The sequence below is a fragment of the Trichogramma pretiosum genome, unplaced genomic scaffold, assembly GCF_000599845.2.
Source record: "Trichogramma pretiosum strain Unisexual culture from Peru unplaced genomic scaffold, Tpre_2.0 scaffold3, whole genome shotgun sequence".
NCBI classification, from domain to species: Eukaryota; Metazoa; Arthropoda; class Insecta; order Hymenoptera; family Trichogrammatidae; genus Trichogramma; species Trichogramma pretiosum.
Window position 1 is genome coordinate 4,562,446 of NW_019641698.1, and position 14,559 is coordinate 4,577,004.

At 44.2% G+C, this 14,559-nt stretch overlaps 1 protein-coding gene across 2 annotated transcripts in view; it reads left to right on the forward strand.

The window, feature by feature from the left end:
- The first annotated feature begins 2,119 nt into the window (after positions 1 to 2,119).
- Positions 2,120 to 14,559, forward strand: part of LOC111694391 (insulin-like growth factor-binding protein 2) — an 86,987-nt gene continuing 74,547 nt past the window's right edge. For both annotated transcript variants that reach the window (XM_023462367.1, XM_023462369.1), the window contains exons 1-4: positions 2,120 to 2,669; positions 4,749 to 4,897; positions 8,492 to 8,719; positions 12,714 to 12,752. In XM_023462367.1, coding sequence (XP_023318135.1) covers positions 2,524 to 2,669; positions 4,749 to 4,897; positions 8,492 to 8,719; positions 12,714 to 12,752 — 562 coding nt within the window. In that variant the 5' untranslated portion in view covers positions 2,120 to 2,523. The remainder of the gene's footprint in view (positions 2,670 to 4,748; positions 4,898 to 8,491; positions 8,720 to 12,713; positions 12,753 to 14,559) is intronic.

Below are 14,559 nucleotides of genomic sequence, written 5' to 3' on the forward strand. Positions count from 1 at the left end.
CATAACAAACACCAAAGTATAAGGTACACATACACACACTGGCACACATTGGCCATATACTATACATCGCCAGAGAAGGGACGCAAAGGGAAAAAGCTGCGCGAGATAATCGTTTTAGAAATACCCGCATGCTGCCGATCGAGCAACAGTATAGTGGCGGGCCGGTGCGCGGCTCATACGCTGACGCCCGGCTCTATAAAGCTCACCTACACAGGTAGGTATACATAATGTTTATAAACATACCCTGGCATATATGCTGCTGCTGCGGAGCGACACGTCGAGCGGGGGCTCTTCTCTCGCACACACATAGACATGCTGCTGTATGTAGCTGTCTCAGTTGTATCGACGAGATGCCGTTATATTGCCTCGCTTGTTACGCGCTCGCGCGTACTACGCCACACGCATACACTGCAGCACATACCTACATAGGTATAGACTTCGCCGAGGTAATTGAGTTTGGTCTTGGAGCGCAGACAGGCTGGCAGGCAGGCGGCATCACCGACACCAGTGATAAGTATACAAGTGCCATCGTATCTAATGTATTGGTGACATCGCGTGTGCAGATACGACTGGAGCACTAATACAAATATGCATATTATACGTAGGCAAGTGCAAAGAGATAGTCCTGGACTGCGGTATCGAGAGTGAAAACTTATTTTGATGCATCGATGGTTCGGTAATAAAGGGCAGAGAATCTAAGCTTCCAAAGTTCAGCAGCACAATCCATTTTCCAAATTAGCCTCATTTATAACTTTTCGAAAAATATATTTGTCAGTAAAAAAAAGATAAATCAAAAAATACGTTGATACACATTTTTCCTCGCAATCGATCCATCCACACATGTAGCGTGTATTAAATGTAAAAGGTATTTTTGAAAAAATTTTTTTTTAAATAATTTTTTTTTGAAAAAAAATTTTTTTTTTTTCTTTTTTTATACTTTGCCGGCTAGGTGCTACCGCACCTCTTGATACACACATTAACGTGTGCTCGCGTAATCCTACAGCGCACGGCATTATAAATACCCTTATTTTTATCGAAAATCAGAGCTGGCTCATCTCCAAAAGTTTAACTTATACCTTTCAAATATTTTATACATACAGTGTCCGCTTGTATTTACGTATATGTATACGTACTATTCATTTTTTTTACTCTGTATATTTGTATTTGTATTCCGTGCATATATTCATGAATAAAGTAGTTCGGAGTCGAAATGCCGCGAGAGAAGCTTTTGCATACGCGCGAGAGCTGTATTATACATCTTTGGCATGCACTGCACCAACAGCTGTCGACTAATCTATTACTTTTGCGCGCCGTATGAAACTCTTAACTTGCCCTTGCCGATGTTTCGATTATGTATTTTCGAGGAATACAATAGGTACATACACGTAACGCGCCTAAGCCTAAATCCGTTCGTTCGATTTTACAAACTTTGCGAATGTACTCACATTTACCTGCAGCTGTATAACGATAGAACGTTCAATCGGCCCAAGTTGAAGATTCGAACGTTTACACGTTTAACGGCCCGTTGGATAGTTCATGCGATTCGAAGCGTTGCCTTGTATAATAGAAAATGATCTCTCGCGATGAACAAAACAGAACGCTGTAGCGCCAGTATTAAAGGTGCATTGTGTGCGCAGTGTAACATATACTACATTGTGCATCGAACGCACCAGCAGCGGTTGCGCGCAAATGTGGAACGAGCGACTCCTCTTACGGTCGCGCGATACAGGTATTTTGTACACACTGACATTGCACTACTCTGGTTCTACGTATACGCGCAGGCAGGTATATATAACAGTGACACAGACACACACAGACGCGAACTTCATATGGGCTGTATACACGCACACATCAAAAGGGGGTGGTAAAAGGTTGCACATATATATATAAACTAGCCACCACTGCTGCCGCTGCTGCTGCTGCTGCTAACGCGCTGTAGACCGATAGAAGAGAGAGAGAGAGAGAGAGAGAGGTAGAGGTAGGTAGAGGGTGGCGCCACTGGCGCGCGCTTCCGTCGAGTTCGAAACTAAGCCAGAGAGTCGAGACTGTGCGCCCGCATCGTACGTTGGGGTGTTCGGGCCGCTTCTTCAGTCGACGTCAGCCGGCGTGAAGGCTCGCTCGTTCGCGTTTTCCCGCCTTTCACTCTCGCCACTCGCTGCTCACTCACTGTGCGTAACGCCGTCGTCTTTATTTCCCTCCCCGAGCTCTCTTTTATTTATTTTCGGTCCATCCCGCACGCAGCAGAGTAGTAGTCGTCGTTTCATCAGCGATACGTAACGTACGAAACGCGCGAGTCGGACGGTTAATTTCGTTTTCTTTTTCGCGCGCGCGCGCGCTCGCGAGTGCGTCTCTCTCTCTCTCTCTCTCTCTCTTCGTTTGGTGGTGCATGTGCTGCGATGTTGTAATATGTGTGACACAGCTGAGCCCGCGACGACGGGAGCGACTCGAGCTCGCGGCCGGCCCTTTTACGCATAAGTAAGGCCACACGAGAGCGAGAGCAGCTATCCACAATCGGCAATTATTATGCGAGTTTCGCTGCTACTGCTCGGGGGCATCGTCGTGCTCTCGGTCACGGTCGCCCGAGCTCTGTCCTGCGTCTGCTCGCCCCTCGAGTGCGATCCCATCACGCTCGCCGACTGTCCCGACGGTCTCACCTGGGACCCTTGCAAGTAAGTCACGCAGTCTAATGATATACCTGCATTACATACACTGCAAACCAGTGTAGTGCAGTGACGCGATGCAATATAAGCGAGTATACACGCGTATTATCGCGAGTCAATAAAATCGGGTTTATTAGGATCGCGATTATCCTACTTTCGGGGCCTGCGTGTAATGTCAATGACTCGAGCCGGAGTTTTTTACTTGACCTCGAACGAGAGAACGCTTCGCAGCAGTTTGGAATTTTCCAGCTCGAATACTATCATCCTTCGAGTATCTCATCTGTGATCTAGCTTCGTGCTCCCGACTCTACTGCTACTGCCATTGCTACCTCCTCCTCTAGCTCTCTATGTATAGCGCCGAGATATACCTGTTTTTTCCTCGTGCACTTGAAAACTTTATACATTATTTAGACGTATGACATTAGCTCGATCGTGGCCCCGAATCGCTCGCATATAGCCACGTTTAAATTCAACTCGTTCGCTCTCTATCTGTCTATCCATCTCTGCAATTTCCTCTCTCACTCCGCATCGCTCGACTGTATTTTTAGAATAAATGTAAAATTTGATGAAAAGCGCAAAATATCCTCGGGTGTGCGACATTCGATGAAAAAGTAATTGGTTTTCGTTACATGTTTTCTCGCATTGTCAGTCGCGGCCACAAATAACACCTTCGATGCCGCAGCTGCTGCTGCTGCACGGTATCGACAGCGAGAAAGTGTTTGCGGCCACACGTTTATGACTTATTTTTATTTTTTTTGTTTTATATAAAAAAAGTATTACACCGCGATTAGCGCCAAGCGGATTAACGTCTGTCGAAGCAACGAAGCGTGTATTTACAATTGGCTTCGGAATCGCACACGCCGAGCACGCAGCATGAATGGAATATAAAGACCAGTGCACCAGTAGGTAGCAGCGCTGCTGCCGTAGTGTTGCTGCAGTATAGTAATGCAGTCAATGTGCACACTGCAAATTGAGGTTATACACAGACGATCGAAACGACGAGTGCTAACGCGGGAGGTAGGGGACACGACGAACTGCAGGAGGATATTTATCGGGAAAATGTTTTTCTACCCTCTCTCCGTCTGTGTCTGCCGCTGCGCGGCGGAAGCGGTTAACGCATACCTACCTGTGCATTTACCTGCCAGATGGATAAATAATAACCTGCGATTGAACTGCTTTATTCCTTTTCTTCGCTCACTCGGCTCTCTCTCTCTCTCTCTCTCTCTCTCTCTCTCTCTCTCTCTGTATAAATAAATGAATTGCGCGCTATTTTCTCCTTCTTTCTTGTTTTGAGCAAAAACTGCCGACTTCGGAGTTTTTCCTTTCTCTTTCTTTCTTTCCTTCTTTCATTCTTTCTCCGAGCTCTAAGTGGTTTGTTTTTATACCCGTGAAAAGCTCTTTTTTACAACTTGCGCGACTTTGGACCCCCCTCGTTTTCTTAGATCTTACACCTTATGCGCTCTTCCATCATATATAACTACCCTGTTGGCATTGAAAAGGGAACGAATAGTTTCTTGAGCTCGTGCTGTTTTTTTCCCTAGCTGTGCTCGGCGCTCGTGTAATGGAAAAGCAAAAAATCACCGCTAATTAAATGAGCTTGATTATAGCTGCAGGGGGGCCGAGTCTCTTTCTCCCTCTCACTTTTTTTCTTCTATATTTATGTGTTTACGTGCGCGTGTGTCCAGCTCGACTTTGTTCGGTCACGCAGACTCATAATGCATATAGTTTGCAAAACATTATTTTCTCTTTCTTTCTCTCGAGCTGGAGCTCTCATAAATACTCGCTTTCGAGATCGCGTATAATTGACGCTCGTGAAAATTGTATTATCGCCCGGATCATGAGTGACAGTCGTCGGTGTCTTAGAAAATTAAATCTCATTCAGCTTGCGAGCGATATCAGAGCCGTGTATAATAAACTTTCGTTTCGACGATAAACAACGAATGCACACGAATACGTATGCTTCGAGCGATGCGCAAAAATTAAAGTGTACACACGAGTTTACATACTCGAGTGCACATTTACTCTCCTATATATTATACACATGATATTAAAGTATGAATCAAATGGACATTTCCACTGCTGTTACAGATGTTGCAAAGTATGCGCCCGAGTGGAAGGTGAGCCGTGCGGCGGCCTCTTCGGCTTCTCCGGCAAATGTGCCGCAGGTTTACAATGCCTCATTAAGAACTTGGTGCCTCATCCACGCGAGTCGACCGTCGACGAGGGTGTCTGCACAAGTGAGTAATTATAACTTTTTACAGCCGCGACAGGCACTGCTGGGTACGCGGCACGGCAAGGCACAGCACCCCCTGCGCACAAATACTGCACAAAGACTCACGAACACACGAAGCTACGCAGTTGTATACATGTGCGGGCGACACGCAGTAAACGCGCTCTGTTTATCCATATAGCAGCAGCAGCAGCAGCAGCATTTGTATATCTGCACGCGGAGCCGCACGAGCAACTTTGCCTTGTAAATTACATCGCTCGCGCGCGCGGACTTGTGTATACGCGAATGAACTCTTCGTCTGGCGCGCTCAGCAGTATATATGTACCTACATATTGCGATGAAAACGTTGATTTTATTGCATCGCTGAAATGTATAGAGAAATTCAGACTCGTCGGCTTCGTGCTCTCGGGGTCGGGGGTGAGGCTGTTAAACATGAAGGCGCGCACATGTGTGCGCAAACAGACGAGAACGCGCTGTACACAGAATTATCAATTTTTAAACTTATATATAATACGATGCATACGAACGTACGCAAAAAGTGAGGAGGAAAAAAGTGTGTTTACACGCTTGGATAAATCAAAGCTCAGGGAACGTGGATAGTGCATAATATACTTATACACGCGTGTGCCGAGTACTATAGGCGAAAGAGAGGGAGAGAAAGCGAGAAGGACGGAGGTAGAGCATACGTAGAGATGAAAATGCATTTTACGTTTTTCAGTATACAAGAATACGCGGGGAATTCTTTCTCTCGTCGTTGCCGTCACCGCCGCCGCCATGAAAGAGAAAGAGAGAAAGGATAGTGTAGCGAGCAACTTGTAGAGCAGCTATATACATGGTGCTCGCTAGCTCATGCCAGCAAGTGCATAGTAAGGGAAGCGGAGGGGTGGGAGGAAAAAAAATAGTTATAAATCTTTGTTTATGATGTCGAGCTCGCCGCGTGCGCGACAACGAGAAAAGAAACTTAGCCTCGCAACTAGCTTGCGGAGCTACTACCATCTACAACTACTACTCGTTCTCGTTTTTATATTGGCTTACGGAAGCGACTACGACGCTCTAAAGTATTTTCGTTAAGGAGCCCTCGGTGTCGGGTCGTTATAGCCCGCCGCGCGTGTCTGTGCGCGCTCTGCAGACGTCGTATAGGAAAAATTGCACTCGCACACACGAATGAAGGGTATAGCGAGGGTGCGAGATTGCGGCCACGTGATTCTGATTATTTCATCATCTTTGTATCTGCGAAAGCACCGGTTACGCTGGCGCGTCACCGTACATAGCAAAAGAAATCCGCAAAACTGTTATGAGATAATAAGACGCGCGGCTTGGCTATACTAGTTTTTATTTTATATACGGTATATATCTGCCATGCTCGCGGCATTTCGCCATTATACTTCGAGCCGAGAAAAAAAGGACGGAGGATCGTGGACCGCCTAAACGTGTACTGTATAAGATTGGTTTCATTTACCTCGGGCGGCTCTCTTTTAGCTCGATGTCGCGCGCAATGATGAAACGTAAAAGTGCTCGTAAAGAGCTATATGCAGCGAGGATGGATAAAATTGTTCGGTGTATTTCCTTCCCTTTCAAACCGTTTATTAAAAAGGACATTTTTTCTCCGTAAGACTGCGCGCAAAGCAAAGCAAAGCTGTTTGGGTACAAAATGTCAAAACTGTTTGTTGGCTTTTGTAGAGGTCGGTTTAAAAAGAAAACGATCGCCGCTCGAAGCGAATTACTTTTGCGATTACCTTGTAACCTTTTACCGAGCCTAATGAAAACCATCAAATTATTAACCGTCAAAAGCACTCCAGCTAAATTCTTCTTAAATTACAAAATAATTAAAAATTCTTTTACTTTCTTCATCCTCTTAAAATGTGAAAATGAAAAAGGAACGGAAAATACTTGAAAGAAAACGTGCAAGAAAGCCTCTTTGCCAGTTCTCTGATCTCCCTCTCTCTTTCTCTCCTCTCACTTTTTTTTTTGTACACTACTGTACATTTGACTCGTCGGAGGAGCCCGAGTGGGTCGAGTCGGCGTCAAATAAAGAAGAGCAAGAAAAAATTATGACTCCGCGCGTTGGGGCTCTGATTCGATTGTCGATACAAGCCAAGCATCACAAAAGCGTTGCATCGATCGTATCTTTTCCAGGCATTTCTCAGTTTGATTTTCGCGTAAACTCGTAGAACATTACTGAGATATTTTCAATATTAAGCGCATCTAAAAACAAAGTTATCGTTTTTATCCCTTCTCTCCTTTATTTGTTCGCAAGAACAGCTTCGAAACTGTGCATGCCTCAAAGGCTATATACATGTTTTTTTTCTTTTTTTTTTCATCATATTGTTGCAAGATCTGAATTACTGGAGCGCGTGTAATGTCACTCTCTTACGTGCTCCATACGCGAAAAGCCGTGGAGAAAAGAAGGAGATTAAATTTGCGTTCACGAGTATTGCGCCCTTTTCTACGTCACTTTCTGGGGTACTATATAGCTCGCTCCTCTTTGTATACATACGCGCGCGGGGTTTAGCTGATTCTGCAGCAAGAATTCGTATAGGTATGCGCGAGCGCAAACTCGTAAATGTGTGCGTGTGTATGTGGGTATACTTTAAGGGCGCGCACATAAGTCTCTCTCTCTCTCTCCGTCTGAGGCGACGACGACGACGTCGGCGGCTTCTTGAGCGTGAAGAAAATTCGAAAATCCAAATGCAGATGTATATCGAGCGGGGAAATCTAAATATGTGAACGACGCTTTTCCTATCTTTATACCTATCGCTTATTTTTTCCTGATATCGCGCGGCAGAATGCATTATCGGGTAATGCGCCTTTGCGTGCATGAGTTTTGGGCAATAATTTCGCTTGCGCGTAGAAAGCTTTTTTCTGATTTTAAAAGGCGAAAAAAGCCAGCATTTTTCACATCGGCGATTTACTTACTTCAATGTACCGTGGCTGCTGCGTAGCGTAGGTACAAAGAGACTTTTTTATGATAATTCGAAAGCTCGTTACGCAGTAATGGGGCGCTGGAAAGAATTAAACGGAAGCTGAGGTGATGCGCTAATTTAAATGCGAAAACTATTGATACTCGTGCGTATCGTCTCGTTTACATGCATAAGTGAACAAAATGTATATTAGTGAAACAAAATAATACTGAAACGAACGAAAAGTATGGTGGATGAACCTTTCAAGGTATATTTCAAAGAACTGCTTTATAGAAAAGCGATGCAGCAAATTTCGTTGAATGTGCCTCTCGCACACGCGATCTTTATGAGAAATCGTATTGCACCATTCACCTGGCAAATACGTGAGAGAGATATATACTCTTACAATATTTTCAGCAGCAACCTCTTCTAATAATACAAAAAATTTTCATTTTTGAAATGCGTGTTTTCCTTTTTTATTTCCTTTACTCTGCGTCCTCTGGAAAAGAAAATTCATGTTACGAGCGAACTCTCTCGTTCGTGCGAGAGAACCTGGAAAACCGACAGTTTACATAAAACTCACACGACGCAAGACTTATTTTGATAAAGAACAAAAGAGCACGGCGAATGCGCGCCAAGTCAACCAACACGCTGGACATACCGAAAGTTGCTAAACTATTTCCCCCTTCTCGGTTTTGCAGAAATACCAGGCAGAATGAGGCGGCACTGCGCCGGCGGACCGATACTGTCGGAGGCCGGCTGCAACTTGGTCGGCGAGGGCTCCTCGACGTCCGAGCTGGACGGTTCGCAGGACGCCGGCAAATGCGTCTGCGGACATCCAGTCCTGTGGTGTCCCGAGGACCCGCAGCCCTACATGTTCAAAACCAAGCACGAGTGCGAGCTCAACTTGGCTGCCAAGATGGCCTATGGTACGTACAGACATGCATGCAATTACTCTCGCGGAGCACTTTCATGCACGAAAACGTGTCGTACATGTAAAAGTCGGCATTTTGAATCGAACTTAAGATACGCCGCAAAGATGTTGTTTGTGTTTCCCTTTCGCGCGCGTGCGACATGGGACGTCTAATCCGAACTATTGGTACTCTCGTGACCCACATGAAGATGAAAGAATGCGGCGTCGTCGTCTCGAGCGGCAACGCGACAAAGCTCATCTGTAAACATTATCCTGATGCAAAATCAAAGTTGTGACAAAGTACAAAAGCGGTTTTGCACGCGCGCGCGAAAGTAGGACAAAAAATGCGGCTCTCTCTCGCGCGCACCCCAATACAGACGTGTATGACTTGCACACACGCGCATGTGTGTACACAAAAGATCAAAGAAAAGAATCCTTCAACATTGCTCAGGGAGATATGAGAATGAAAAGAAGAGTTGAAGAGAGACTGGATTGTAGTTGGAACAAAGCTCGGTGTAAGCTTTATACTACTTTGGAAAAAAAGTTGGTGAGGAATAAGTTCTCCATCAATGCTTTTGGACCGCACGCGCGCGCGCGGGCACTTTTTTACACAAGTGTACACTTTGTCATTGTCCTGTAAATTGGGACTTTTTTTTGTGTGTGCTTCCCGGTGCGCGCGCTGCGTGCGCACACACATTAGTTTCTTTTAAGACGAAAGCCATATAAACGTACGATACATATATATATGTACGCCCGAGCGGGCGGGCATCAAACGAAGAATCTCGCGAAACAATGAGAGCCCGAGCGTTAACAATGTTGCCAGGAGCGCCCAGCCGCGCGCAGTTTGGCGTTAATGAAAAGAAAATACCGATATACAGCGCTCGACATGAACCAACAAAAAAAGTACATCTTTATCTTTGACGTCAAAGTGCAGAGCCAAGTTTTTTTAGCCCTCGTTTATATCGTGTAAAGTCAAATAGAACTCCTTTCATTCTTTTTGCCTGCGCTCGCTGCCCTCCTTTAGACCGCGCGTATAAATATATTTGAATTAATGGAATCAAGTCGATCGAGAGTTACAGTCTTTGGTTACCAGCGCATTGCTAACTGCTTTTAATTTTCCCTCGAGAGCGTCGGTGACAACCAGCCGCGTTATTATCGAGTGAAATCCGAGTCCTCGGCTCATTGCTCGGAGCTGCTGTACGTGGAGCATTATCTTACTGCCGACAGAGATACACGCACTAATAGTACGTATATAAACGCGAGCGTCATAGCCTCGAGTCGGAAGAGTTTGTATGCCCCGAGTCCTTGAAATGAAAAAAAATACGTATCTCTATCGACTTACACGAGAGAGGGAGGAAGAGAGAAAGCGAATTAGCCGAATTCGTAACTTCATCATTGCATCGGTTACTTTCGTCCATTGGCATCGGAATGCCTATATATACACACACAAAACGGCACAGAATGAGCGAGAAAGAGAGACTACTGAATGGGGAGCATTGTCGAAAATTCTAGCTTCATCGAACAAGTTGAGTAAAATGGATTATTCAGCGGATCTCCGCCTGGAACTTGTTAACACCCTTCCTCCCTCCCTCTCTCCGGCTCTCCCCGTTGCGAGCGTAATACTATAGAACGAAAGAGAAAGAGAGTCAGGTTCGGGTCATCGTTGCAACTAAAGTACAGAGAAGACTTGATTAAAACTCTAGCACCTGGCCAATATACGTGGACATTTTCCTTGTCCACTACCACGGCAACGCGACCGGGCAGCAGCAGCAGCCCCACTGCGAGGAGCAGTGCGAGCGAACAGAAGAGCTCTAGCCCCGAGACAGAGAGAGCGAGTAAGGGAAGAAAGCACTTCTTGGACGAAGAAGTAATGCACTGTACAAAACTCAGTTATATACTTTCTTACCGATGAAAAGTTTCCCATTCAATTCGCCCGATGATAAAGTTTAATTGCACGGATGGAGCTGTTCACGCGCAACAATACAGCGAGTAGTAGTACGCGCCGCGCGAAAGCTACATAGCGATCATCGAGATTATTGTTATTATTATAAGCGCCCGTGTAAAGGAACGCTGCGCACAAATTTTTACCCTACGATTTCCAAAATCTAATAACTCGACCTCCAGCATCCATAGTGTAGCGTGGTAAGGTGAATAATTAACGGATCGTATATTAGATTCCCGAGCTCGAGAAAATTTTATGACAAATTCAATTTCCGCACAACGCATTGACAATTTTCCCAAATTAGTTTGCGCAAATAGCGAAATTCTGCAAGAGCTAGTGTAATTCCATTTGTGCAACGAGAAATCATATTTAATAGTTTATAAACTTGGATTTTATCAATTAATTATTTCGCTAAAACTTTCTTAATCCCATCAGATTTTAAAGTCTCTTTATAGTAACTAAATAAGGTGTTGATTATCTCATTCAGGAACAATTTGTAAGCACCATTCCTGAAGTTGAGATCATTTCAAAGGCGAAGTCATCGTGTGTTTCCAATTCCTTTAATTAGAGTCTTTTTTTTAACAAACTTCGTTGATTACACAAATCAGTGGAGCATGAGAGAGAAAAAAAAATTAATGAGCATTATGATTGCATATTAACCGGGTAAAAAATATCGGAGTTTGTTTATTCGTTCGGAAGCTCCGATGAGAAAAAAAAACAACTAAAATAGTCTCACCTATACGCATGAAAGGCAAACAGATAACGAGTCTTATAAGTTATAACTAACTCACTTATTCGATTCGTAATGCCCTTTTGCTCTCTGTAATCTCTTAACGGGAATGAGAAAGTTTTAATTTAATTGGAAATATTTTAATATTCATCAAAACAGATTATCTACAAATTTTCTTTTCAAGAAAATTTCGCAATACGTTTTTTTGAGAGCGAGCGATGATAACTCGGGGGAAGAGATTTTTCGTTGAAATATACATGTTAAACGAAAATTGGTCAGTATAACTGGAACTTGGTGTGCATGCGCGCGTGTAGTAGCCGAGCTTTCAACATCCCTCCGGTGTATGTAAGCTAACTGGAAGAACAGCGAGCAGCTCGCGATTGAACTACCCATAACATTTGTAACGTTTGCAGAGCGCCGAGCACCGTACAAGCAGCTCACAATCGACATCCCATCGCTCGCTCTCTCTCTCTCTCTTTTTGCTCATCCTGTTCGAATAATATCCCCTTTCGACGTGCGTGCTGCGCCTCGTGCGCAAAGGATCCTCGATCCTCGTATATTTTTGCCTGTAATTCATCGCGTAACTTTTTTTTCGCAACATTTTTTGCAAACCCGAATCCTGTGCTGCAGGCCGAACACCGGTGAAATATTCAAAGTTTTTTCTCGGTCGCTCGGCGCAGCGCATAACAAAAAGAGAGAAAAGCACGTATATTTACTCCGGGCCGGGCCAGAGGGTGTATATAGCGCGTATAATTCAGCGAGTTGAAAGTAAATTAAGCCATCGATGCGGAGTGCTCCAGTTACAGCTCTCGTGCATGAGCGAGGTAGTAGGTAGCTGCATTCAATTGGCTACTAAAGCCATTATGAATCAGTCGAGTGGCTGCCTTTTCTGTACGTGTGTATCGGCACAATATTAGGCAAAGGCACAACGAGGCATTCGCGAGTTCGATTATAAGGAGAGAGAAATGAGAAATCTGGAGACCCCTTTGAAGCTCGCTTAGAGGGAGAAAGATCTAAGGCGTAGTACACTTCTACTGCTGCAGCTCCTACTGCTGCCGAGCGTTTGACGTTCGATGATCTTTGAAAGCAAGAGCCGGAGACTGCCTTTAAGTCAGTATATATAATGATATACATCTATTCTCCGCGAGAGACGAGTGTCGAATCCTCCCGAAGATTATACATAAGCGCCTCTTGAAGCAACGATTAAACATTCTATCGCGTCATTTTGCGAAAGCAAAAATACAATTCTGCGTTATTTTCTTTTGCGCTTATGTGAACGCGCGTCCGCCGCCGTATGCTTGGAAGATAACACGTTAATTTACTTTGTTTGTATTTCAGATGGACTGTACGAGACCGCAGAAACTTCGGCAGATAACGGTAAGCTGGCTCATTTAATTAGAAAACTTGTTGAAGTCCGCCGCGAATCTTAATTAGCATTGTTTAGTGCTTATAGCCAATAAAGTCAAACAGATTGTGCGCGCTGCTAATTTTCTGCCGAGATAACTTTGCCAAACGAATTTAATGAGCAGACGTATAACGCGCGGAACGGCGCCCCCGCGCGCGTGCAATTTCGGAATAAAATACAACTCTCCGGGTATTTTCTTTTATAACTCCTGAGTGATATTAAAAACGGTTTTGCGTACGCCTTGTGAAAGATGCCGTTCTTTGATGCTTAAAGTATAAAGGCTCGTTGTCTTTTTTCCTTCCTCCTGCTCCTCATCATCATCATCTTTTTCTTCTTCTTCGAGAAACTCTTAACTCGAGGCTAATGATGCCGTTGCATCGATCGCGAAAAGTCCAATATTTCACCCTCTGCTTTGCAACTATGAGCGAAATTTGCGCCGATCAAGGACACTTATCGCTCGGTGATATATTCGGGCACACGTGTGTCCTCGAGCAATCGTGGCTTTTTAGGCGACGTACAATCGATACTTCTCTTTCCTCTTATACTTTGCGTGGCGCGCGCACGCGACGCGATCGCAGAGTCAAAGAGGGCAAAAAAGAATCCGAGCACTTTTCTCCGTAAACGCGTATATATTCGGAAGGATCCTGATAGATTCAAAAGAAAAGTTCGACTATCCTGCACACACACATACAAATAGAATTGATGATAAAAGACGTAGTAAGAGATGGGTGGCGCTAGCTGGGGTGCGGACAATCGTGTCGAATAAACTTGTAGTATGGGGTATTCGTACATAAGTATGCAAAAAGAATTCTTTCTATCAGTCTGATAGATCTCTTCTTCTCTTTTTCTTTCTCGATTTCCTTCCTCTATGGTTCTCCTACCTCTCTCTCTCTCTCTCTCTCTCTCTCTCTCTCTCTGTCTCACTATCTCTCTCTTTAGTTCACTCGCACATATCACTTTTCTTTCAACAAATTTAAGCGGACCTTTGAAGTTTTCTCGCTATCGAAAGCATTCGCTCGTACGTTGAATTACCACAAATACTCACACGCGAGTAAAGGAGAGAGAGGTTGAATTTCTCAAATTCCAAATGTCGGAACTGTGGAGCTTACTCTCTCCCTCTCTCTCTCTCTCCCTTCCTTTTCCACGTATATACGCGTATAACGCGTCCAGCGATTTTTTCGCTCGACCGACCGACTTACCTTCTCCAGCTCGTACAATATTCAGCAATGGCGAAAACGAATGGCTCAGGGTATACGAACAGACGAATATGAATTACTTTTCTCGTTTGAAATGCAGCATTTCTTGCCATAACGCAAGCAGGGCGAGTAGTATTATAAAGCTAGAAACTAGTTACGTTTACTTTTCCGGATACGCATCGTTCGACAAGAAAAATTACATCAAACTGTTTTCCTTTGCGAATGATCAATCGATATAGTCCGTTTGTCGAGGTTTTTTTACCCCGACTTATTTATGAAAAAATATTGAGAATGCTCCAATATAAAATAGTTGAATGGTAAATCAAACTAGTTATTTATGTAGGTACACGTGTGGACTTGTTGATCGTTTAATTTCAAAGCTAAGTTATGCAATGATATAACATGTTGACTTGTTGACATTGAATTTCAAACTCGCGCTCTAAATCGAATGAATATTTTTCCTAATTTATAAATCTGTTTGAAGAAATGCTTGGTCCACTGTGAGATTGTATTTTTTTTTTGTAACTCGCTCTTTCTTTCTTGATTTTGAAAACAACGTCCTAATTATTTAAACTTACAAAAA